The sequence below is a fragment of the Eutrigla gurnardus genome (assembly GCF_963514095.1).
Source record: "Eutrigla gurnardus genome assembly, chromosome: 12".
Lineage (NCBI taxonomy): Eukaryota > Metazoa > Chordata > Actinopteri > Perciformes > Triglidae > Eutrigla > Eutrigla gurnardus.
Genome location: NC_139926.1, coordinates 20,516,484 through 20,542,976, shown reverse-complemented (window position 1 = coordinate 20,542,976; position 26,493 = coordinate 20,516,484). Strand labels below are relative to the sequence as shown.

At 42.1% G+C, this 26,493-nt stretch overlaps 1 protein-coding gene across 2 annotated transcripts in view; it reads left to right on the top strand.

Annotated features, from left to right (window-relative positions):
* Positions 1-15,908: 15,908 nt before the first annotated feature.
* The window catches only part of LOC311021556 (glypican-6-like), a 73,911-nt gene continuing 63,326 nt past the window's right edge, over positions 15,909-26,493 (top strand). For both annotated transcript variants that reach the window (XM_084022167.1, XM_084022166.1), the window contains exon 1: positions 15,909-16,433. In XM_084022167.1, coding sequence (XP_083878293.1) covers positions 16,283-16,433 — 151 coding nt within the window. In that variant the 5' untranslated portion in view covers positions 15,909-16,282. The remainder of the gene's footprint in view (positions 16,434-26,493) is intronic.

The window sequence follows — 26,493 nt, the reverse complement described above, 5'->3', positions numbered from 1 at the left end:
TGCAGTTCGCTGCTGGCGTTCAGTCTGAAAGGGGGGGTCTGTTCCTTCAGCTGACCTCTGCGAGTTAACCGTCGCTCTATCTCCGGGATCGCAGCCCCGACCGCGGGATGAACTCCGCTCTTACGCATGCATATGACACAGCCGCAGCTGTCAATTTATGCTAATGCACTTTTTTGAATTAGCCATGAAAAACAATTAATTTTCTGAGCAGGTTGATGAGGAGTTTTTCGAGCTTAATCGCAGTCTTTTGTGCCAGAACACTTGCTGACTGTGTGGCTTGTGAAGCGAGACACGGACAGAATTCAAAGAATGTCCGTTCGAGATTAACAATCTTTTGCCTGCTTAGTAAACTCTACACACACACACACACACCCACACACACACACGATCTGTTGCCATGTCGAGATGAACCCTAGCGTCTAATAATGATACCAGTCTTTCTTAAGTGGTTAATTCACGCAGATTCGCACATCCTCCAAAATAAAAGCCTGAGAATATACAAATATGATGCTGCTTTTAAACCTTCAATGAGCTGATGTAATATTTGTGGCATAATATTTCAACAATAACTCCTGTTATAAAGCGTGGGTGTTTGATTTGGGCAATGAACAAAGGTCGCAAGTTATAAACTTCCAAAAATGCCCTTGTAAAAATATAGGCCAGTGTGGGTATGGTTGTGAGAAGCTGCCGTCTCTAATGGTGCCCCAAAGACATCATGTGCAAGAGAAGGAGCACTGCTGTGGTAATACGCCGTGCCACTAAATCACATGAAATGTTCTTTAACCACACTATTTAACAGCCAGCAGTCTGTGTCCTATTTTTCACTCACCCCTACTGTCACCTGTCCCTCACTCGCTGTCCTCTGGGAGTCAAAGTTCCCTTCGGCTGGAAAAACCTCTCCGATCTCTTTTCATCTGCTCAGCTCGTTTGCGGTGGGATAGAACTGGCAAAGGGTTTCAGCACTGCAGATGTTGAAGCAACATGCTCTGCAGTTCTCTGGCCCCCGAAGTGTGAGAGGCGATTTTAGGGGACAGCGATATCCCGGTCTGTACGACTTTTATTCTTTACTTTATTTGTGATTGCGTATGTTTTCCGAAGCAGTTTCTACGTCAACCACATCAAGTCTCTCTGTCGCAAGTAACAGTTTGAAGGGGCGTAATGTCTTTTTTGTTGATATAGAGAATCTGGGATTGCATTGAAAGTGGGGAGCGTCTCAGGTTGGGGTTGTCAAAAGGCCACGCGGGGCGAATGGTGGTGAAACATCTGTGTGTATTCCATCAGTATTATGTGGAGGAGACTATCCAAAATGTACCATCTGTGCTTTTGGTCCCATTCATGAAGAGAGGCACTGAAACATCTTGTGCAATTCCCCCTTTTTTTTTTATCTGAGCCTAGTGGAATATCTCATTATGTGTGCGCTATCCTACCAGAACCAAACTACTTAAGGGTATTAGCATTCAGCTAATATATAGGCACATATGTAGCGTACCGTTAAGTATTATGGGATGAATAGAACAAGCCTGCTGCTGCTGAAAACAGGTTGATGCTAGTTTAGTGCACTGTCAGGTGCTACATCTGTATGCACGAAACCAAGTCCTTTTATTTTTTACCTAAAACGGCGATATTGGAAGGCAATAACACATGTTGTTGTCTTAATGTCGTTAAGTGTATAAGCCGTGTTGGATACATGTCCATTGTGTTGGTAGTTACCCAAACAACAAATGGCCTAGAAGGTGATTTTTCACTCTGCAAGGGCAGCACAGGTGGAGGTTCAACAGCCACAGATTGCAGCCATTACTGGGAAATCCAGCTACACCTCACACCACCTAAAATAGCTCTCTAGTAATGGTCAACGTGTGCTGCGTAGCATTTTAACTGTAAGGGAAGTGGCCTCTGCACACGGCATCTTTACTGTAGTTTGCCTCCAGACTGGGGTTTTTGTGGAGGGAAATCTGGCGGATTACTGTGCAACACAAAACAGGAAGCAGGCTGTTTCCAGAACAAATACAGCACGTTTTTTCTTCTGAATGGCAGATGGTGGATCAAGTGAAAGCCAAGAAATCCTTTTGAATGTATTTCCTTTCAAAAAAGAGAATACTTTGAAGTCAAGATCCTAATTAAAAGTAAATTGGTTTACGGTAAACGTGGTCTTACATTAGATAGACTATAATTGCTATGATGGGATGGAGGCTGCCGTCCACCTCCACCACTGTGTTCATGTTTATTTACATGTTGAAACATTGGTTTTATTGACAACTAATGCATGATTACCACTGGATATGTCCATACCTAAATATATCTCTGCTCCGTTCTCTGTTTACTGACTTGGCTGATGCACATTTTACAAGAATATCGATGACGCATCCTTGCTCCTCGGCCATCCACACCTTACTGTTTGTCCTCATTTACACCAGCAAACAGCAGCACTGGGATATTAGACAAATGACAGAACATTAGTGTGATGTTGTGGCCACATTTTTTTTTTTCGAGAAATATGTGCTTATTTTACAACAGACAAAGAAGAGAAAAGATTGCAGCTCTAGTCGTTTCAACCCATTGTTCTGTTTTATAATGGCGACATGAAACATTGGCTAAGCCTTATCTCACTTAAGGCATTTCACTGCAAGAGTTATGTTCAATCAAAGAGAGGCAACGCTTTCGTTTTAGTTCTTAGCATAGCTCATTTCTCCTCAGAGAGGAGAGAGGTTTTCTGGGCGACGACCGCTCGAAGAAAAACTCCAAATTTGGTCTTAGATCTTTTAAGTTCCATAATCTGAGAATGTCACAGTGACATAGATCATATCGAGGAATGCCCCTGTGATTTTATTGTTGGCAACGGCGATGCATATATCGGGAAACATTTAGTCGCTCGTGGTGGTTACAGCTGCTTTATTTTAGTCTCCCTCTCTGGCTCCATATTGCACAACAGTGCCGAGCGCTGCCTGGCGAAGGCTTCGGAGGAGAGTTGTGAAGCCGAGGTCACCCGAGGTAACGCGACCCGTTCAATCTATGTGTCTAGTTTTTCTTATTGCATTGTCAGTGTGGGGGGGCGATCCTGATGACTCCGTAAACCAGCGTCAGAAGCCGGCCGAGAGTTCTTTGACACGTGTGTCATGATCTTGGACACTTTGGCGTGGAGATGCAATCTCATCGTCTGACATTTTCCCTTCTCTCTTTCCTCCACACCAGATGAAATGTTTGATATTAAGGTCTGTGGGAAATAAAAAGCTTGTGGCGGGAGAGATTTACTGACAGCTCAAATGGCACATTGATTTTCTCTGAGGAAACCAGACACACGACTTTTAGCCGTATCTCATTAATTAATAAATCGTCTCAAAGGGCGGGGAGGAGGGGGAAGTGGTCTTGTAACACTGCATCTGATGCACTGTTGCGGGCACAGTGGTGGGTCGAAAACAAGACCTCTGTGAATTCTAAAAACCACTCTGTGTTTGTCAGCTATGATTAGGCAACGTTTTAATAACGGGACAATGCTGGGACCGTTTTTAGTCTTCCTTGTGATCAGAATTAGTCAAATTACATATCCCAGCATGATGCATCATGTGATCTGTTTCTCCTGGTTCATCCAATGCCGCAAAAGTAATTCTTGTATTTTGTCACTGATGTAATTCCACATCATTTTACATGCAAATGCATATTACTGGAGACAAGTAGGAATTGGCATTACTCCTCCTACCCCTCTCCCAGTGAAAAGATACATTTACAGTTGATGAATCATATCATTTGTCATCACACAATCGTTCTCCCCTGAGCTACTATTAGATCACTCCGTCTCCTAATTACTCTGTCCGAATTAGCATAATATTTCCGCTCCATCCTCTGAAAGTTTACAAAGTAAAAAGCCGCCAGCAATTATCTGTCACCCGTCTTCAGTCTGGAGAGCTGACGCTTTCGACCCCCACTTGTCTGAACATCACACTTGACACCCGCACTCCTGCAGGCAATGTCAAACGAGACAGCTGGGGCTAACTCTGGCTGACACACATCACTGGCTGCCGCTAAAGACGTACCATTTGTCAGAAATAAACTAATATTTCCTTTCAGCACCAGCCCTCTGTTTCGCCGTGTTTCGTAATTGCTGCGAGGCAGTTCTGAATGTAGATGGGACAGATCCCCCCCTGTGGTAAACGCACACAGCTACCAGCATGCCCTTTGTCCTACATGCAAGAATCAGCCTTTCTATAGCGTGATGCAAAGGCTGCTCATAGAGGCTGTTTGAGATTCACTGTCCGTTGACACGTTTGACAAGAAACTTGACGAAGCCGCCGGACCAAAATCCTGAATGGATTTAAGTAGTTTGCCCACCTGAGAGATGGCCACAACTTCGGTGAAGACAGTAACGTTCATGATCCTGTAATCTTTTCGCGACATACCAGGAAATATGCTGCACAGTGCACCCCGTCTATATGTGGCATGTCAATGTGTGCTTTATACGCGTGTTGTAATTGTAAAAGAAGAGAGGAATTCAAAGAAGAACTACAGAAGTGCGTGGGATGACATGAAAACAGGAGGCTGGAGGAGCTTATTGATGACTCAGTGTGGGTGTATTGTATTCCAGGCGTATCTAAAGCTGCATAAGTGCATCTATATTGTTTTGTTTCAGGGTGACCCTGTTTTTCCTTAGAAAACAAGACGGTTTTATAATATTAAAGGGGATTTTCACCAAAAGCTGCTCAGAAGTCGGACGGGGATGATTTCCGTTTACATTCAGCTATAAGAATTACACCATAATGGAATCTGCCATGAGGGCATAACATCTCTCACGAGGTCCATCTATCCTCCCGCAAATGAAGAGCCCCTGTCTTAACCTCCATCATCCCAGCACAAGTCATACAGGCTATGAATTAATGAGCTGTAACCTCTGTGGCAGCGCCATCTTGGTAATGGAGCGTGAACTGAGCAAGTTCACATCATCTCACTGTAACTGAGCAAAAGAGCCCAGAGAAACCGGGCAAGTTGGCAAATGAAGACTGATGTGGATTTTTAGTTTAGGATGGGAAAATGTGTCGGCACACCAGGCTATATAACAAGACCCTTAATTACAATTAACAACGTCGAGATAAGGGGGGAATAGGAGACTGTTTTATTTCACAGCGTGGTTATTCTATACTTTCTATACTCTTCTTAAAACCTATTTTCTTTGGCTTCTGACACCATGTAGGGTGTTGGTTTTAAGATTGTATGTGTATACATGCATATTTTTTTATCTTGTGCAGGCAGTGCATTTTATTTTATGCCTTTTATCTTTCTATTGTGTCTATTTTTTGTGTTTTATCTTGTTGTGCAGCACTTTGGAAACCTTGTGTTTGTTGAAATCGTGCTATATAAATAAAGTGGATTGGATTGGATACTATGGTATATTAATATCCTGTACTAAATAATGACACAGTAATCTGCGCGCTGCAATCTGGAGTTACTTCCTACACAGTGACCCAACAAATTATCACTGGCCTGTGCTCGTTTTAAACACAAAGTATAAACAATCTTTTTTAAAACTATAAAATCCAGATGGACTCTGTGGCTTCCTCAGACCGGAAGAGGTGGAAGCCGGGAGACCGCCACTAACACCAAAATAACACACACACAAACACACGCAGCAAACCAACGGAAGGTTAATGTGCACTCAATTACCAACAAGTGCAGGGAGGAGGAAGGCCACACTCGTTTAACAGCCACCCGGTGACATCTGCTCACAGCACCCTGTAATGAAAATGTATTTTAAAAAAAAAGAGATTTGACATAAATGCAATAAAATAACAAAGCATTTAGAAAATTGACAAAAGCTAGAATGTATTTGCCCATGTTCTCTGTCTAATAAAAGAATAATAATGAAACAAAGGGGGAATCTAAAAGAAAAACTCACCTCCAGATTATTAACATCATTAAAAAAAATGAAAATACAAAAGACAGATCAGATTGTGTGTCGTGTCCAAATGATAAAAACTTGTTATAATGAGGGATATACTTTTAATGATTGACAATCTTTTTTAAAGCTTTCAGGAATATCACATAACCGGGCTTTTTGTCATAATTTAGAGATGACTCTATTTAATAACAGTGGCTCGATCAAACCTCCAGCACAGCCTCGGGTTTGGGATGTGATGGGGAAGGTCGTTCCTGCCCGTGGCAACAAAATTACCTTAAGAGGTGCTGAAACGTGATGTGGCTTCAAACCTGACTTTCCAAAATGGCCAAACATGATGATGTTGGAAATTTCCATTGAGGTATCCGTAGCTTTCTCATTAGATCTCTGCTCTCATCCATTGATTCTCTTCTTTAATTAGCCGGTTTACCGGCTGGCTTATTCATTTCAATTACCGGCCACTGTAAACTGCCAGAAACCCGGCGATTGCTCGGCTACAGATAGAAGTCGATTAATGTATCAATTATTTTTCAATTCCTTTATCTTCTCGCCCATGAATTGCATCATTTTTTTTTTTGGTCTTGGACTGCATCAGTGTTGATTTTACCTGCAGTATGATCCAAACCCTTCCACCTGCCAGTAATGTTCATTTACAACTAATTTGTGTGTATCAAAGTTTCCTATGAATGCCAGGGAAAATAACCTTTGACATTTTAAAGCTCACGATATCTTAAACAAGTGGTTTAGTTGCCTAAATGTAACACAAGGCCATAGCTAGCTATATGGAGCAAACGTTCTGATGTACAGAAATTTATTTTGAATGGCTTTTATCAGAGTAATACCATAATTTTGGATAAAATAAGCACAATGGTTTTCACAAGTCTTAATTCCCTTAACCCAGCGACTTAACACTCTTGTAGAGTGTTTTTACACACCTTTTCAACGTGAATGGCAGTTAAAAAAGGGTAGGCTGACATTTATTAAAGTATACACTGATGCACACACAACATGTTGAAGACATAGTAAATCTCTGCTAATGGCGAGAAGTCAGAATTGACTGGTATGGACCTTTTAACATTTAGTTTGAACACCATAGCAACGCAGCAAAGGCTTGCAAGGAGCCTGTTATTACCACTTTACCACCACTTGATGTCTCGGTGCAGGATTGTGCCTGAGTGCCGATAAACCAATCATTATCCCTGCTTGTTTGAGGACGCTGAGTATATTTGTTAAAAAAAACCTCAAATTCGAAATACTTGTATATGAACAATAGAACAAACGTGTACTATCATTATGAGTCGTAGTAGTAGCAATAGTATCTGAATGAATGCTGGTGGAAAAACAGAAATGTTCCACTTGCTAGTGTCTCTATGACGTTCTCCCTGAATGTAGGGCGAAAGGTACATGATGCATATACTGTTAAATGCAAATGTCAGACTTGACAACATCTCCTGTGTATTCACTAAAGTGAACCATGCGCTCAGATGTGACGGGGGTTTAGCCCAAAGGCACAGTCGGTGGGAAGACAACAGTGCAGCCTGAGATGACTTTTGATCTCGTTTAAATTTGAATACGCAGACAAAGAAATCTGGTTGATAATCTTTTGCTTTTTCTTTGACTTGCTCAAATAAGTTTGTGACTTTCAAATGAAACATCGTCTAATTAAAATTTTGGACCATGCATATGCTCAGAGGCTAATAGTGTTTCAAACTTGTCAAGTATAGCAAGGGCTCCTTAAGGTTTCCCCCCACACATCCAACTTTCATTCATTCAAAGGGTTTTTTACATTTTTTTGTTGCGAGCAGTTTGATGTTTGAAATTGAATGTATTCTTGATAAGGGAAGCTGGGAATTGGCTCGCTGTCAGATCAGTACTATTATCTGCCTTTTAGGTTTGAGGCAAATTAGACTCGGGGTCCCCAAGGTGCCTGGACCCTTCCATACTGGCTGTGTTGAATTCTCAGTGTGTCACTTCCTTGATGGAAATTCACTTTAATCAGAAGAAGATTTGTGGCCCCGCTGGACTTGTTCACCAGCTATTTTTGATTTGTTTCCAGGGTGTGAATATTTTCACCTGAAACTAAGAAATGCTCAAGTGTGTCAATTAAATGCCGTGACTTCTTAGTTTTTTTGTTATAAGTCGGATGCAGGCACAGACAAAAATCTGTGTGCAATTCATACGTAAACTTTTCTTGGTGCATAAATCTGAAACCCTAAATGCAGTTAATCGTATTCAAGATGTGTAGTTGGCTATTCACTGAGCATCCAAACGCATTTGATTTGTGTTTATCTTGAGAAGTATGCAAGTAAGGTTTGGCGCAGTGCCTTTTTCTTTTCGGAAGTTTCTTGCAAAGGAAGGGGAGATGCTGTCGTCTGAGACAATACACAGAGGACATGGTGGAAGGGCTTTGGAAATGTAAATATATCGTAGGAGCTGAATTCCAATCTGCTACTGAAGGGCATGCTGTAATTGTATTAATAGAAGGAGCTGCAGAAAGTGTGTGCTGACGTCATCGCGGTGCAATTTTCAGTTTTTCTCGATTGATTTTTCAGAAAGAATCAACAGATGCCTGGCTTAAGTTAGTTTACAGGTAAACGGCATCGATGCCAATAACGGAAGGAGGTGAATGCCTGCAGTCGGCTGACATTGATCGCTGTGCTGCTTTCGTGTGAGATGCATGAATCTCAAGTGCAGTGAAGTTTTTTGTTTAAGAATCTATAGTGGAAATGAACCCAAACACATCCTCACATGTTGACATGCATACATTTTGCTATCCACTTTTTCCCGTCCCCTGCTTCTGCTTTCGCAATAAACACAAATAAAAAAACACACCACCGGTGGCTGCGCTTACTTGGACGTTTCAATAAAAGCAAAGTTTGGATCTGAGTGCCCCCTTCTCTGTTCCCATCCATCTCACCTTATCTGTGTTTATAAGCCATCAGGTGTGTTGTGTCTTCCCGATTCCCACAGGTAATTTGACTTGCAATGTATTTTCAGAACATCTTCCAGGCGCCTAGAATAGCCCGAATCATTGTGGTTTCTGGCAGATGCGGTGGGCTACAGAGCTATAGTGAAGGATTAAGCCAGAGAGGAGCCAAGGAGTGTCAGGATTTGGTTTGTTTGTCCCAGCTGTGTTGTTTACAACCCCCCTGTGCTAGAGTCTGCTCAGCCCAGCACAACAGACATCAAGAGGCGTCGGACTCCGGGAGCTTTGTCAAGCCTATCTCTGCCCACTCTTATTTGCAGGCTCCACGTGTCCGCCATCGGAGAGTGATTGACCGCTAGCCTTAGATTGAAATTGATTGCATATGGGCTATAACAATGAAAGACTGTTAGTATTCTGGCAGAGGTAGTCGAGGAGTGTCAAAGGATGGGATGCCTCTGTCACAAGAACAACTGGGTTCTATATTACCGTATTGTCTTGTAGTCAGATTCCTTGGATCGGAGGAGGCCTTTGATCCGGGAGATACCGTGTTTCTAATTGCGTTGTATCGATCCGTCCTGTTCCTGTTCATGACGGCACACTCGTGATGAATGTCCGTCTGCTGTGCTGAATGAAAAGCCGAAGGAACCGGCCGAATGTTGCCTCAAGTTCAGCTGGGGTGTCGGGAGGACGTGCGATGCCCGGTTTTAGACGTTTTAGAAAAGAAAGAAAGTGAAGCGGCAGAAAAGTCTGCTTTAAAGTTTTGGATCACGGTTGTTGGAAGATAACAAACTAGTTCAGAGTATCAGACAGGTGTGATCGTACCCAAACTAACGCCTAGAGAGAGACTCGGATATACCAACTATACTGATCTTCCATTTAAATAAACAATACGATCATCAGACATCAGAACACACATTTTCCAATCTTATCAATCAAAAGGGTGGCTTGGTTGAGTTTTCTACTTATTATAAAAAGTGTTTTATATATTTAAGAAAAGCCATAATGCCTGATATAAATATATATTATATAACATTAAGAATAGGTTGATTGTGAATTTCCTTAAACATACGCTTATAGTGCAAAATAAAGCCATTGTGAGTAGATAAATGAGAAATAAAGGATAAACCAAACTTCACCCTGAAGCCTTTGATTTGACGTTGCATTTATTATTTTGGCATTTGTTTATTTTTTTAATGGAGTAACACAAGCAGACGCAGTATATTTTTTAGACATTGTGTGGCATTTATTTTCGCTGCCCCTGAGCAATTGACATCAAGTTATTAGTAAGCTCAGTGCACGTCTTTGAAAATCTCCTCTGACATTTATAACAAGCACCGCCGTCTTAACAAACGCACAAACATATTTTGGATAATTTCTGAAACTTTCAGAGATTCCATACCATTGACGTTGACACAGGCTCCATCTAAGAGTATCTGCCACTCATTCATTATGCTGCTTTAGATGCCCAGGGAGGGGGGAAGGGGCAGAGCTGCTTGAAGGATTGCACAGCATATTAAATCTGCCTTTTCTGAACATCAGTAGAATGAAGAAATCCCACGCAGATATATAAAATAACAAGTTGCTGGTTGAAAACGAATGACTATATATATATATATATATATAAAGTCTCTCGACAGATTGTTGCAGCTTTGTTACCTGCTATGTTTTAACTCTCCCCCGAGAGTCGGTGTCTTCCGTGTGAAACTAATTAGAGAGTAATTGCAGAGAATAATCTGCTTTCCTCGTCGTTAAATTCAATGATGAACACATGTTTAAGTGATCAATCTTCAGATATTTGCTAAATCTACAGCAACATAATGAAGCACCCTTAATTACGGCCAACCAAGTGTTGGTACTTGAAGCAAACCGGCGGTCCTTAAACACCGCTGCCATAAAGGAGCCCGGACTAGACTGGGGCAGCCGGGCCATCAGGCTGCAGATGAATCATTGAAACGGTCGGGTCTAATGACAGCACACTTATCTTTATGTGCTAATCTGCCCAGCTTTATTGCTTTACCTTGGCCGTTTGCTAGTGTTTGCAGGTTTTGTCGGGTGGAATTCCTCTCCTCACTCACGGTGGTCCACATTCAGATCCCACTGCAATCCAAAAAGTTAGCAGAATGCTGATTCATTTTGGGCTTCACTTTGTAACAGATTGGAAAGGATAATGATGTAAAGCTATGAATTTTGTAAGCAAGTCAATCGAATTTAGCTTTGTTTATCTTTTCTTCACAAACACCAGTACGCCGTGGTTTGGATGCTTCTACCTGAATCCGCTCCAGTCGATTGTAGCAGATACACACTTGTAGAAAATGTGTTGTTGTTGTTGTTGTTTGCGTAGTGTAACCGCCGATCGCTCTTCATTACAATAATGGCTTCATTTCTCATACTCGTTGCGAGACATGCCCCAAAGACATGTTTGTTTCTAATGCGGTGAACAATCGCTGAGGTGATGCAGAATGAGTAATGCAAACATCCCGAGTCTTCCCGTTGGCCTCGGGCTGGTGGAGAATGTGAGCGACCTCTCTGGCCAAACTTTGCAGGAGACGGAGAGGAGTGCTGAAGCAGAGATGAACGATTTTTACCACACGCGCCTCCATTTTTGCACTTTTGTTTGTATTTAATTCGGGTCATAAAAGTCAGAATAAGTGAATCTACTAGAAATATCAGTCTCTTACCAGACGTGCATGTATTTATAATATATAATGAATACTATATAGGTACATCAAGTATATGTCTTTTACACTGGAATAGTTACAAAGGAACAAACGCAACTTCTTGCACAGCAGTTTCATCAGGTTCAGGTCTTCCTTAGCATCCATAATGGAGGAACAACCTGAAAACTATCACACGACTTCACTTTTAATCCCATTAATCAATGTTTTCATTGTATTCAGTATAGCTATTAAGGTCTCTAAATGATTTAAATGTATTTGTCCTGGTCTGAACCTTTTGGGAATGACATCATAAACATTCACTCGAAATATTCAGTGTTGAGTCTGCACTGTAAAATATGCAATAAGGAAGCCCTCAGTCAGAATATAGTGTAACCTGATTGAATCAGAATCACTTGGCTTGATGTCAGGTGATGGCAATTAGCTTTGCGCCTGTTGTTGAATATGATTAGTGTTTTTTTTAAATATAATCACAAGCTGTAGGTACAATACGTGCTTACAAGGGAGGTGTTTTATTATTCACACTGGAATGTTGTTGTAACTGATATTGCAATATGATGTGATATGATAAATGCTTCCATGTCTTTCTCTTTAAATGTCAATTCAAATGTATCAAAACGTGCCATTTTAGCTTCATTAGTCTTTTTCTGCAGCCTTTCAAGTTCTGCTTAATATGATATCCATTTTCTCCCCAACATAATTATCAGTATCTGTGAGTAATGACGATGTTAAGTACTTCACTGATGACGTTTTTTAATTGCTTTGAATTTGAGACACATCGGTGCGTTAGAATAAGAATAAATGTGTGTGTTTTGTGTGGAATATTCCACCTGAAATTGCAGCCGTATTATTATGGTGGACGGGGGTGTTGTGAGCCTCGGTAGCCATGACATTGTTTTAAGCCTCCTGCTCCTTGACAGGACACCCAAGGTGAAGTGGTCTCAGGTGGAGGTCTAGGCAATAGCAATTCAAGTGGAGCTATAAAAGCGATTTGATAAAACCTCATCTGGAGTTAAAGAAGAGGTGCCCACTCCCGGTGCACACAGTCGAGAACTGTTTCTAACTTTGATTACTAATTTATCATCATTGAAGCCAGTGTTCGTTGAGTCCTCTCTCGGTGGGTCCTCTGTTGAACAGCATCGTCTCGCTGGGAGTGGATTAAGAGTCCCTGTCCTCTGAGCATCTGTTCAGTGCAGCAGGAGATGTTATGTCTCCCCACAGCTTCAGACCGCACATGCAAATGCCTGTTTTCACATCTCAAAGATATTTGAATGGCGACTCAGCTGCAGGAGGTGTATCCTGATACAGGCCATTTCTCCCAGGAACCATTTCCAATTTTTCAATGCCAAAAAATACAACTAAAAAAAGAGACATCGACTCATTTTTTTTTTTTTAGATTTTAGAGTCCCCCCAGGGAAGGGCTGGGCTGGTTTGGCAGGTTCAATGCATAGTTGAAGGTAATTTATGTGGAACTGACAGCTCAGATCCTCTTAGTTTGAAGTGAGTTAGTTTGTGGTGACTTTCTTTCACTTGAAGTACTTCAGAGTGTATTTTTGCAAACTAATACAGAAAACTTAGGTTGGAATTGTCAATTTCTATAATTGTTTATGACCAAAGTTTGTTTTATTGCTTAGCTTTTTATCGCCTATGGATCTTCTCTAGGAGGCTGGGAATCTGAAGTTGGTCTGATACAGATATATCTACAGCTGACTCTCTTGGCTATGAGTAAACCCCATGTGGTCGAGCCTAATCCTTACTGATAACACAGATTTATCTGAATATATGACTTTGACATGTTTTGTGAAGACGCCATTAATCAGATCACACACCATAGCATTAATTCAGGGTTACTAATGCTAATATAATGGTCTAAATATCAGATTACCACTCACGATTGTATTATATCAGCACATAAATAAGCTCAATAACTGAGTGGGTTTTGGTTCCTTGGATTCATGTTTTTTCATCATTGATTCAATTATATCTTTTGTTAAACACTTACGAGGGAACAACCTTGAAGAGATCTTTGATACCACATGTCTCAACAATAAATCAGCTTTAGTAAAACTTACAAATGTTCAAGGCTAAGTGACCAAACACAAAAATCATATATATATATATATATATATATATATATATATATATGATGGTTCTCTTGGCAACCATTCAAGATTTAAGCACATCACATAAGCAGAGTTTCAGGCACTCATGCAAACAGATTAATCATCCCCTCTTGCTGCCACAGCCTTGCTCTTTATACAGCCATGGGCTTTCACCTGTTTTCACCCCCCCTCCTCATTTGGTGGAATAGTGCTGTGTGCATAGAATAGAAGTAGAGGGAACATTCCCATTAAAATCAACGTAGCAGGACAGTCAGTGTGGTGGCCACTTTTATGTGCTAATTCCACCGTGCTTTAATGCTACACTGGTCGCAGAAAACGAGGCAAACAGTGAGCCTGTGGCCAGCAGCAGAGTTGACTTTAACAGACTTGATTGTAAAACACGCTGAACTACATGAATTATACCTCTGATGTGTGTTAAAGCATGTTAATGCTGCACGATTGCCTTTTTAGTCATTAGCTAAAATGAGGCGTTTCACACACTCGGGATGTGGCACTCTCCAAGGTGCTGATTAAACAGCTGTCAGTGAACTGAACCTGTTTAACTATAACTCATATGAGGGATTTGTTTCCCCTCTTGGTTGCCACGTCTTCAATGTGCCTTTGCCTAATAGTTTGTTCTTTATAGTAATAATAAAACGTGGCAGTTTGAAGTCCATTTCTATCCCGTTTGAAGCTGTCTGTACTGTCAAGTGTCAAGAACCGTTTGTGGTTTTGTCAAGATGATACAACTTCGGTGCATCCTCAGTCTTCTGCCACGCGAGTTTGTGTCTGATTTTCTATCATCCTTGGTTTGGAGGAGGCGCTAGACATGACCAGCTGGAACGAGACCCCAAGATAAACCCAGAACACACAGGAGGGACTATATCTCCCTGGCTGCTCTGGGGGGTGAGTAGGAATCCCAAAGGAGCTGCAGTGAAAACATGTTTTGGCAACACAATGCACGTGAAAATCCAATATGCATACATTGTATTACAAATGGTGAGCTCCGGCAGCACAGAAAGAAGCCCTTGCGACAGAGAGGAAGCCAGCTATCTCAGCTGAGAATTTCCCCATGAAATAAATCTTTCATTGTATTAAAGAAATGTTCATTTTGGATGAAACCGTCCCTCCAGTATCAAAGTTGGACACGTTAATTATCTGTGACGCGTCGGGGTCAAAAAGTCACACTACAAAAGAAGAGCGCTGCATTCTTGAAGGGAGCTGCAGGACGGATTAGACTCACCACTGCCAGCATATGAGACTAGATTGGGAGCTATATATATATATATATATATATATATATATTATCTATGGAGACACTGGAGTGCACGTTTGGTTTAACAATTATTATATATATCCAACAAGGTTTCTGAATTTGATCCTCTACCAAAGTTTCCAATGCTAATAATGTCGTTTTTGGCGAAGGAGAAGCTGCAAAAATGCTCTCATGTTCTATGAATATATTACAACAACAATACCTGACTTTCCTAAAAGCAGTGACCTAATAAAAGGAACAGGACTCGGCTATTTGATCCAAAAATCTGCGGTGTCACCCGTTGAAACCAGTCGCTTTAAAGCACCTTTCAAAATGTGGCCTCCCATAGCAATGGGAACCCTGCTGTGCACCGTGATGGCAGCAGTGTTAATCCACTGTTGATCTACCCTCGGATCAAGCTATTCCAAAATCAATAAAGCCATGAAAAGCTTGCCTTCTGGTCTGCATCACATCTTTAACATCCTCTGGTTAATACAGTTTGATACCGTGCAACTGGTGCTCTCGCTTTGGCATCGGATGAAAAAAAAAAAAAAACAGGACTGTCAGCATTCTGAATTAAATTAAATCCCCATTACTGGAACATATAACCACATAACCAAATAAAGGATGGTTAAGTGTTTCAAATCATGTTTACAAACAGTGAATAGGAGGTGAACAGAACCACATTTTGCATTGCACAAAACATTCAAATGTGTTGAGAAACGCTTGAATATTATATTTAAACAACTAAAAAAAAATGTAGCAATAATCCTTTTTACAGATTTCCTGTATTGGTCACTCTTGTGTGTAGCTGGTTGTGTGTTGGCCCTCCTGTGGCTGATAATATTTCAGAATCCCACCTCTCAAAAGACAGTTTTATTTCTTATTTATGTATTTCTACAGAATCTCTACTGGTGGTTTGCCCCCCCTCCCCTCCCACCCTCCTACTGGATGAGGCTGGACTCCGCTCCGTGTTTTGCGTCCCGCCTCGCCTCGCCAGTGTCTCCGATGTGAACACGGAGCGCTTCCCCTCCACGCAGCATTCACCGCTTCACCACAGCCACCGGGGGCTTCGTCTGCTCGGCGAAGTTGAGTCAACGCGCCGGGAGGAAAAACAACCGGGATCCCGGGATTCATGTGGCTCCTCCAACACGCGGAGTCCTCTTCTTCTGCGGCGCCGAGGGGGGACTTTTTTCTTCATTCTCGGTTTTTTGCGATAGAAACCCGTTTTTTGGAGGAGGGAGGAAATGTGTTGGTAGACACTAAATAGTTGAGTTGCGACCATCAGACGTCATTAAGCACCTGCAAGATCTGCTGCAGGGGAAGCTTCTTTTTTTTGTTTGTTTTTATTTTTTAAAAATATTTGTATTATTTTTTTTTTATATACCAGCGAGGATACTGCAGAGAAGCTGAAAGCAACACGGATCTTCACAGAAGTGAACAATGCTCAGACTAGAGACCATCATTTGCACTTTTTCTGTGCTGTCTGTTGCAGCAAGAGCAGATCTGAAGGCGCGGAACTGCAGCGAGGTGAGGGAGGCTTGTGTCGGCCAAGGCTTCAGCTTCGCACATGTCCCTCTCCAGGAGATCCCAGGTAAGGTGGACCCATGATTAGACTTTTAAGAACAGCCTCGGGCATCAACACTGGCGTGTTGTGTCTCTATTTGATATCAACTCTGGATGTGGAAAAAAAAGTTAAAATTCACCCCAAATATCCACAAACTTTTGATGCAAAATCATTCAGTATTACAGTGGCTCTTTGGTTTGAGGGCTCCATCACATGCATGTGTTTCACAGCAACCACCTGTCACTCACAGAGTTGCTGTGACCAGAGTTTTAAACTTCACACGGACTGCTCAATCATGAAAATAATATTCCATATTTGACCCTGCGTGGACGGCCACCAGCAGCTGGCTGCAGCCTCCTGCAGCGGTGAAGTGACAGCTAGGCCTGCAGGAATCTGGATCCCCCCCCATGCAGCTTTCACTTTAACGTGAGCTGGTTTACTGATTATATATTCATATCAGTAGATACCCAGTGGTGGGTATAAGGTCTGTGTGTCCATTGTGGAGGTGTGCGACTGTGCTAACCCCAAGCAGAGATAATGGACCGTCAACTGTGCAGATTAACTCTTGTCCTGTGAAAATGAAGTGATAAAGGTGAAGTGGAACTGCTGGCGGCTGCAGTGCTTCAGCGGCACTCCATAACCACGAGCCAACAGGGCCCACACAATCCCGGCCACTACCCCCTTTTTGGAGCAATTAGCTCATCACCTCACATAAAGAATGTCACATTTTTGGGATATTAAATGGTCTGACCTGCAAACGATGCAGGTTTAGTCGTTGGTTGTGAATGGATGTTAATCTATTCTATTGTAGCAGTTTAGATCATTTCAATAAATGAGTCACGTAAAGTAGAAAACAACAAAACTCTAAATCTCTGGTAGTATTCTGTGATCAGTGAAAGTGTTGTTCTGTCTGAATCTAAAGAAAAGTAATTAGGAATCAAAGGTGTTTTTGTTCCCCCCACGTTGCCACAGCTGAGTTCTCTCTGCAGGTCTTCATTGTTGTGCTTCAGGGCCAATCATTCTCTCTATAAAGCAGAGAATCTGGCACAAGTAAAAGGCTGCATATTTGATAAGAGGCGCACCTGTTCAGCGATGGGTTGAATAACTAACTGATTAAATCCTTTGGACTCGCGTTCCCCGACATCACAACTAATCTCCCAAATGAGTGAATACAAAAAAAAAAATTTGCAATCTCTCTCATCTCTGAGCGTTGTCACCCCGAATGAACGTCTTTTTCCGTGTGGTCTTTGAATGAGTCATAACCTTTCGTGTCTGCCGGAGAGACGACGCATTATCAACACCTCAGCGGATTCACACGGCGATGGGCATGCCCTTCAGGCGCTTGGGACTTATTGCCTCTCGCTCATGCAAACAATAATCGAGCTAAGCCAAAATCTTGCCTGGATCTAAATTTAAAGCGTGGCGTCTTCTGATCAAAAAAGAAAGTATCAGGCAGCTGCAATGCCTCCTCGCTGTTTAAACTCTGGAGATTCATATAATGTTGGGCTGATTTAACATTTTTACTTCATGGATGGTGCTTTTCTTTTCTTCCACTAAGGATAGAGAAGTTGCTCCATTATTCTTTTGGGGGGATAAATCAGGGATCGGCTGCTTTGAATGATCGTTTAATGTACTTTCTAATTAAAATGCAGTATTTAAAGCCCACTTAAGTACACAATCAAAGTATTAAAGGTCCACTCCAATGTTTGTGTTTTCCCATAATCATTGTTTCCATGTAGCAGATCAATATCAGCTTATTAGGTGGCACTGAAGGGGTTAACGGCATCCATGTGTCAGACGGTACTTGGGAGTTAATATTCCAGTTGGAGATTAGTTGGTCCTTGTGGGACTCGGTCTGGAGCGGCTCCTAAAGCTTCCCGTATAGCTTATTGTTTCTGTCAGCCTCACAGCGTCTGTTAACTGATGATATGGCAGAAACGTCAACCTTCATGGTGCTGGTCCTCCTCTACACGTGATGCCTTCGCTGCTCCCCCGTACTTCCTGTTAAATGGCCACTCTGTGCCGTTTGACTTGAAATGTGTGGTTATCTGACAATACGACATCAAGTTGTAGAGACAGAGAGACGCCACGTGAGACCATGTTATGCATCCAATGAGACGGAAACCACCAGATTTCTCTTTTTGTAACTTAAATGATCTGTTTAAAGTCAATCCCATTAGACTAATGTTACATTCTCAGTGGTTGTCCATCACATTATGATGATATTGTTTGTCGGTGGGGCCAAAATAAAGCACTTATTATCACAGCCATTAAAAATACAGTCGAGGAATAACAGCAGGTTATTATTGCTCGGCACCACTTAGACCGCCGAGGCCACTGCAACAGTATTTTCTATCGCACAGCTAAAGGATGAAAAGCTCACAATCCCATATTTTTACTGTCATGTCTGGTCAAACAGAAGGAACCAGGTCAGGTGGAATGACAGCGGTGAAGTCAGTGTTACTGACAGAAATGTTTTTCATGATCCAACGCCTGGAGGCTCAGATGGCACAGTGATTCCACGAGAGTCAGGCCTTCTGCCTTTTGACGAGCTGTTAAGAGTTGGCTCCGGTTTTCAGTTGGAGAATTAGAAGAAAAAACTAACACACTCTTGATAATTTCTCAAGATGTCTTTACCTTAACTTTAATTAATGAATTAGTGACATTTTAGCCTCTTAGATCCACTTCCATCACGTCCAGTTAAAGATCAGACCTGCACCCAACCAACCCCCCCACCTCCGTCTCAGTTTTCCACTCGGCGGATTACCCAACGTCTGAGACAAGATGGGAAGTTATGGAAAGTGAGTCACACGGCAGACTGCTAGACTCAGTGGAACTTCTAAGCATGTCATATTCTATGCTATCGCTTGACGGGGCCAGCTGTGTTTACCGGAGACGGGGATGGGACAGAAATAACGGCGCCGATATTTTATGTGATCCTTGGCCGCCGCTGCACGACGAGGCGAATGATCTCCGCCGAAGCGCGTAATGTGCACAGGTTCTCTATTGTCATGTAATGGGATGGAGAGGATTAAAAAGGGGGGCTAAATGGGAGTGCTTGCGGAGGATATGGCCAGGTGACTTTGTTAGCCTCCTGCGTCGTACGGCGTCGGCGTCGCTGTGATGTATCGTCAGATTATCGTGACCTTCCCGTCACTCATACGCGTGGACACTGAACTGGGAGCGGAGGCCCGAGAGGGAGCCGAGCTCTTGCTGGCTTTGCGGCGTCCGTTTTAAAATTTCTGCTCCCCAAATGTTTGTGATGAATTGGCCGATAATAGGACTTTTGGGATTGTCGGTTATTGTTTTGGGGTTCAAGGCCGCGTTGTGCTCCATAATGTAATGTGAATGTGTCCTACCGAGAAGCAGAGGGAAGACGCTGCCGGGGAGGAGAAAAACCCAAACAATCATCATTTTTCCCCGCGGCAGAGGGGATTTCTCAAACACTGCCTCCATCTCCGTGTCATCAATCATGCTCATGAATGCCAAAATGGCCTCGTGATGGGTTCTCTCTGCAGGTGTCCCCTCTGAGAGCTGCAGGAAACGCCGTGTCCCACAAGTGCTCTTTTGGGTTGAAGCGTTGGAAGCAGAACAACACAAAGCTCATATCAATGTTACGTTTACTTGAAATTGATGGTATGCAATTTGATCCACTATTAAATGAAGTTTTACATGACGTTACATCGTGTGCAGAGGTGCTCTAAACTCCTGGACTACTTACTTTCTCACTAATACACTAGTGCTGCATTAAAGGACCTCAAACCACATTTCTTCATCAGCATCTCACTATGAATGTTCTGATCCAACCACACCTACACAGTTCTGATGGTGCAAATAGGAGTTTTTGAGTGATATAGTGGTGAATATATTTGTTATCTTGAAATCTGAAACCATATTTTCAGGGGCTTTAAACCATAGTTTAGAATTTAGCGTTTATGTGTCATCTTAATCTTGCATTAGGCTACACTGGACTTCATTATATTGACATTTCTTGACACGTATGGCGGGAACAGGTGTATTTCTTAAACTGTTGGTTATTTTTTTCCTACATTCCTTGAACGTACAGCCTCCGTTCATCATCATCAGATATTCCATCATTTGATTCCTTTTTGATTTCTTCAAATGCAACGTAAGCAGACCACTTGCATGATCCCCTCCATGAAGCCTTTTTGTCTGACCAACAGTGAAAAACCCAAGTCGTTTCATCGTGAGTCTTTGCACCAACTGCTCTGTGAATTTTCACATGTCTGAGTTTCTTTAGAAAAACGATGGAGACGCATGTCTTCAGGGTTGCTATGTTTTTTTTACACACTAAAAGTAGTTTCTGGATAATGTTTCTAAGGCCTAATCCTGCCCGTGACCCAAGCTGTTTATTGCCGTCTGTGGCCTTCAGCAGGGTTTACGTCAAACCTCCAGTTGCTCTTAATACAGCCTACACTTTTTAAACCAAAAAAGGATTTTGCAGTTATTAACGGCGCTGTTTGTTCCAGCTAATTTGCAGTACATATAATGTGAGGAAAGAAATCATTATTCAGATGTTTTAACGTCGACTATCATTTTGTTTCGCTATAGCAACAACGCTTGCCTCGCTATAACTCTGAATACATTAATAATGAAGGGGAAAAAAAGCACATGAAAGAAACACTGGCTTATTGAAGCTTGACCAAATCCTGTAATGCCTGACGTGCCTCGTTTATGCCGTTGATAAGCAGCTGTTATCATATAGGTGGCTGTAGGAACGACGGTGGAACGCAGCCATAAAGAATTAATGTTTGTACAACTCATTTGAGATAAATCTGCTGTGGAAAAACCAGGGAAAATGGATTGAAGTGATTCTCCTGAGACGGCGTGGCGATAGCTGCTTCATGGTTTAAGAATCATTTGAAATGTGAAAGAATGAGTTCTCCTGTTGTCAGCGCGAGATTGAATAGATGTTATTTTTGATCTATTAGTTCCTGTCAACAACGGTCCAATTAAATTCTAACCCGGAGCCACTGGGAAAGAGCTTTTTTATTCCCCATTTAACGAGCCGGCATAAACACATTTCCTCTAGTCACCGATCCTATTTTCTTTTCTTTCTCCCCCTTTTATTTTTTTGGAAACTTTTGACCAGCAGAGATACTACCTGCATTATTTGATACAAGAGTGAAGCATTCAACTGTCTCAATGTTCTTATTATAAGCTCTTTCAATAAAAGTGCAATTGACACAGTGGACTCCACTCTGTTCAAACTCTACATGGAGTTACTCATTTGTTGACAGGAAGTTGAGAGCTGTTACCGTGGATACGTGGTTGTGAATCAGCTGTGATTTTTTTTTCTCAAATGGAGTAATGTTGTGTTGTAGTTAGATTATCAGCTGTTATTGGTCAGACATATTTGGCCTGATTCTGTTTTTTTTTTTAAATAGTTTACACATTTCCCAGTAGTTCCACTGGGAATCGCTTTTCAAGCCATCGCTGATTTTTCTGAAAAATCCTCCCGATCAGCGAGCGTCTTCTTCATCGACACAAGTATCACATGTGGGCTTCTCCGGCTGTACTTTTCCCCGACACCTCATCTGCCTGTCAAAACCCAGCCATCATGTAACAAAGCCCCCTCGAATGCCTCGTCGCTGTCGCTGGATCTATCTTTAGCCGCCGCGTCTGCCACTCCTGTCTTGTTGACGACGTCTGGCTAGACTCGGTGTGCAACTGGAGAGGATGCTCTGCTCCTGAGGACGCGGCTTCGGCGCGTTTCAGCAGGCCGGCTGTGGGGAGCTGTGTGTGTGTGTGTGTGTGTGTTGACTATAGAGGACACTTGCACTGCAACAAGGCCGATAGTGATCAGAGTTTGAAACTAAGCGGTGAATGCTGAGTGAAAGGCAATGATCAGTTCAGGTCTCGAGGTCCTCCGGGTCTGCCGTCAGCCACCAGCTGCTACCTGTGGTGCAGTCCTCCGCCATGCTCCACTTAGCAGGCTGATGCAGAAGAAGAGTGGCTCGCCTGCTCCCCGTCTCACTCCCATCTAGGCCTGCTGCCCTGGATCGAATATCCACACCGGCCTTTTTTTTATTACACACTCCTCAATAAATATCAAGGCCAGACATCGTGCTACATACGCTGATTATGTGCTGCTTGTCGTTCCTAAATGTGCTGCACATGGTGTTAGGGAAGTCAATGCATTAATCTTAAGCTGTTATAATATTGGTACATGCATATTCCATAGCTATTACCCTCGAGGTCAAACATATTGTGCTTTTTGGTTGTATATTTTCTTGGCCAAGATGCAAGTCTAGTAAATTCATTGACCCTGAAAATCATGAGCGCGTTCCAGTCCTGCTCTATGATTAAAGTGTCCCGAGATAACCTCTGTTGTGATATGACACTATTAATGCAATTTAATTGAATAGTCTTTTTGTTGTGTGGGGGTAGATCGCCTCAATGTACGATGTAATGGGCTGAAAATAATCATTTCTAATATGAATTCATGTGCTAATTACTTTCTCAATCCATTGTTTGGTCTGTGAAATGTCAGAAGATCATCATATTTTAAAAGAGCCCAATAAAATTAATAATCACTTAACTATCATATATGACAAACAATCAACTATCAAAAAAAGGACCCATCAATAATTTAATGATGAATCGAAATCTGTTCAGTCACCTTTAGTTTGAATAGGATAGAATTACTTTATTAATCCCAGACTGGGAAATTATTTTGACACAGCGGCAGCGGGTCAGCAAAAAACACTCTGTACAACACAAATATGAAAACATAAACATAAAAACATGGTCATTTCCTCTTTGAGCCCGATGGAGTGAACGTTAATTGCAGCTCCATGTTCAAATGTCACCGCGAAGCCCAGTTTTTGGAAACTATTAACTTTTATGAATAAATATAATATATTGTGGCGAAAAGCCATTTTCCCCCACAACAACTCCTTCAAAGCCTCTTAAAATGCTTCCACCGCGGTGACAGAGGCCAGCAATGCATTCACATTCCTTCTCCTCAAAGAGATTTCTTTCACGTACATTTAAAAATATTGCAGTGTGAACGCCAGGCTGTTGAGTCAACTCTGTTTTATCACGCACACAGTCTCGCACATGGCATGTTGCAGTGGAATATCTTGACATGTATTAAAAAAAAATGATTCTGACACATTTGCTGGGAGAATGAAACTGTTCCAACATCTTTATTCCTGTCCTTTTTCCCTTCACGCCGGCTCTCCTGAGGATGAAGAACACCATCATGCCATTGTACTGCGACGCTTTTATTGTCGACTGTTTTATGTCGGTGAGAATTCATTTCCTCTTGAACCTGTCCTCATTCACCCAAGGACATACACTCCTCTGTATCGGCATCCCCTAGTTATTTAAAACACTAACGCGCCTTTTGTTATGACTTCTGACATGACCCAAAATGTGATAGGAATAATGCCATTTCATTTTTTTTTTTTGATTGATGCGAGTTCTAACTTGAGCGAGAAACTTGGCTATTCCGTACACAAAACCCTCCAGAGACATTATTAAAAGTGTAAAGGCAAGACTGTGTGGAGGATATATAGATCCACGCTGATCTTCATATGCATTGAATCCTGTCCTTATTGTATCGTGTTCCCGAGGATGTGATCTCACTGTCGTTTTCTCCTGGCGAAGTCGCCGTATCCATCAGTTGGAGGGCATATTTCGGTGTTTCTGTAGAGCGAGGGGGGGAACAGAAACTATGAAGTGCTTTGGAAGTCTGAAAGAACGTGACATTGAGTGACTATGACGGCTGATGGATAGATGAGTGATTTACTGCAACCTCTAGCTCACCTCTTGATTTATTTTTAACGAGGAGGTGAAGCGATTGAGCGGTCTGAGTGTGTTTCCGGTCAAATATGGTGAGGTGCTTAAACGGTATGATGGTGTGACGCTCAGGAAATAGCGCTTATATTAATTTATTCATACGGCTTTATCCACCCACTTATCTCCTTGCAATTACATGAATTAATTTGTTCATACTAAGCCTGTGTTGAGACCGTACAGTCCCTCCGATCGCGTGTGCTGCTTTGTATTTGTGTCCACGCTATGGATTCAATCATGTGGCTACAATAACCCGAGTCCCACAGAGGCCAGACTAAATCGCTTTCGCTCGGACTTTACAACAAGATATTTATCAGGGAAAAAGCATCCAATCGCCATAGAGCCCATCAGCTAGGAGCTCTAAAAGGAGTTGTATAGAAGCTGTCTATATGATAACATAAAATGAGCAACCCTGTATTTTCTTGGGTTGAAATGAGTGCAATGTTGTCGTGCGGCTCCGGCCGGTTGAAGGCCGTTTCTGTCACCTGTCTGGCGAGATGGGGAATTAAACAGGACAGCCTCTTTCATGATTTACCTGAGCGAAGACAAACAGGGCCATTACAGACCGCAGTGAGGGAAGCAAATAGGATAAAGCTGAAGTTAAATGACTTTATTCCACTTGTTTTCATGGAGGTTTACCTGTTTTTCTTCAAACGGGTGACCGTTTGCTGATATAAGGTGAATAAATCTCAAGTCATTATATGCGTGACACGCCGATGGGAGGAAGTCTCAACTGGAGCACCAATGAAGCAGTAATGGAATGGAAGATAAAATGCATGATGTCAACAAAAGGGTTCAGTGGGAAGGAATGGACTCACTTGTAATATTCTGGAAAAAAGAGATCGTGTTGTGTAAGGAGACCAAGCTCCGACTAGAACATTAGCAAGATGACTCATTTATTGATGACTAAATGAATTTTTTTTTTTTTTTTTTTCTAATTGAAATTGTAGTTATTTAAACGGGGAGAGTGCACAAAAACACATTAGCCTCATATAAAACACCAGGCTTTAGTAAACATGTTCCACCTGTAGTCAGTTGGTGGAACAATGAATTCTGCCTCAATCACACAGATTATTGATCGAAGAAGTGCTGGACTACATGTTTAAAGAATCTGCCCAAATTCCGACAACTTTACAGCTGCCTTTCAGTGATGAAGTAACAAGGAAGAATGTCAGTACCAGAACCCAGACAAAGTTTCGGTGGGGAGGCAGCAGATGGCAGAGCACATATGCTGCGGGTCTCTGAGGCCAGGTACACTGATGAATACTTCTGAGAGTCGGCCTACCTTTGCTGGTACGTGCAGGAACTTCATTCTCCAGGCTGACTCATCACTTTGTATAATATGTACTACTCTTAATGTCTTTTATATAGACACATATTCTGCTTGACAGAGCACATCCCAGACGGTGTATTTCTAAAGGCATGCTGATTTCATCCTCACTATAATCAGCCTCCCTCCTAAGTTTGTCCAATTTATGTTGTTGTGCCTTTTTTGTTTCTGCAAGAAAACAATCATAGGAACCAAATAGCATCAAAAAACTAAATAAAAGTGGAAAGACTTGGGTTTTGTGACGCTGACTCTTGGAGGGTTAGGTTTCTTACGATGTATGATTGCGTATGGGGAAGCAGGAGTTTAATATGACTGAATCAGAGCACTAACTTACATATATGTGACAAAAACAGAAGGCACACATGGAGATGTCTGAACAGTTACCAATGGCAACAGATGCATGTATGATCGGCTCCTACAAATCACAACATTCAACAGTGAGTATAGCTTAATCAGAGGCTGAAAACACTATATATGTCTATTTATTATGTAGGATTTTAACACATACACGTTTCCATGGAGCAGCTTGGGATGTGAAAACAACTGGTGAAGGAGGGGAAAAGGTTACTGTGAGCAGCAGGAAGGAAGACTGTAGAGTTTAAATATGTTTGCTGAGCTTCATCAGCAGCGATAATAAGCCGGTTGATTTGACACCATGATGACGGCTCGTACAGGTGTTAATAAACAACGGGAGTGCATGCATAAACCTCGCTCATTAAATCTCAGCTTTACATTCTTTTCTCACATTTGGAGCGCGGTTAACACAGGTGACATAACATTAGTATGTATTGAATCCGCCTCTTGTTTTGTTATTAATATGTTAATATGAGCAGGAGCCGCTGCTCCGTGTGCAACATCTGGTGCCGCGGCTCGATGCGACGTGAAGTTATGTGTCCTGCTGTCGGCCCCCGGACAAATGAAGGACGGGGGGGA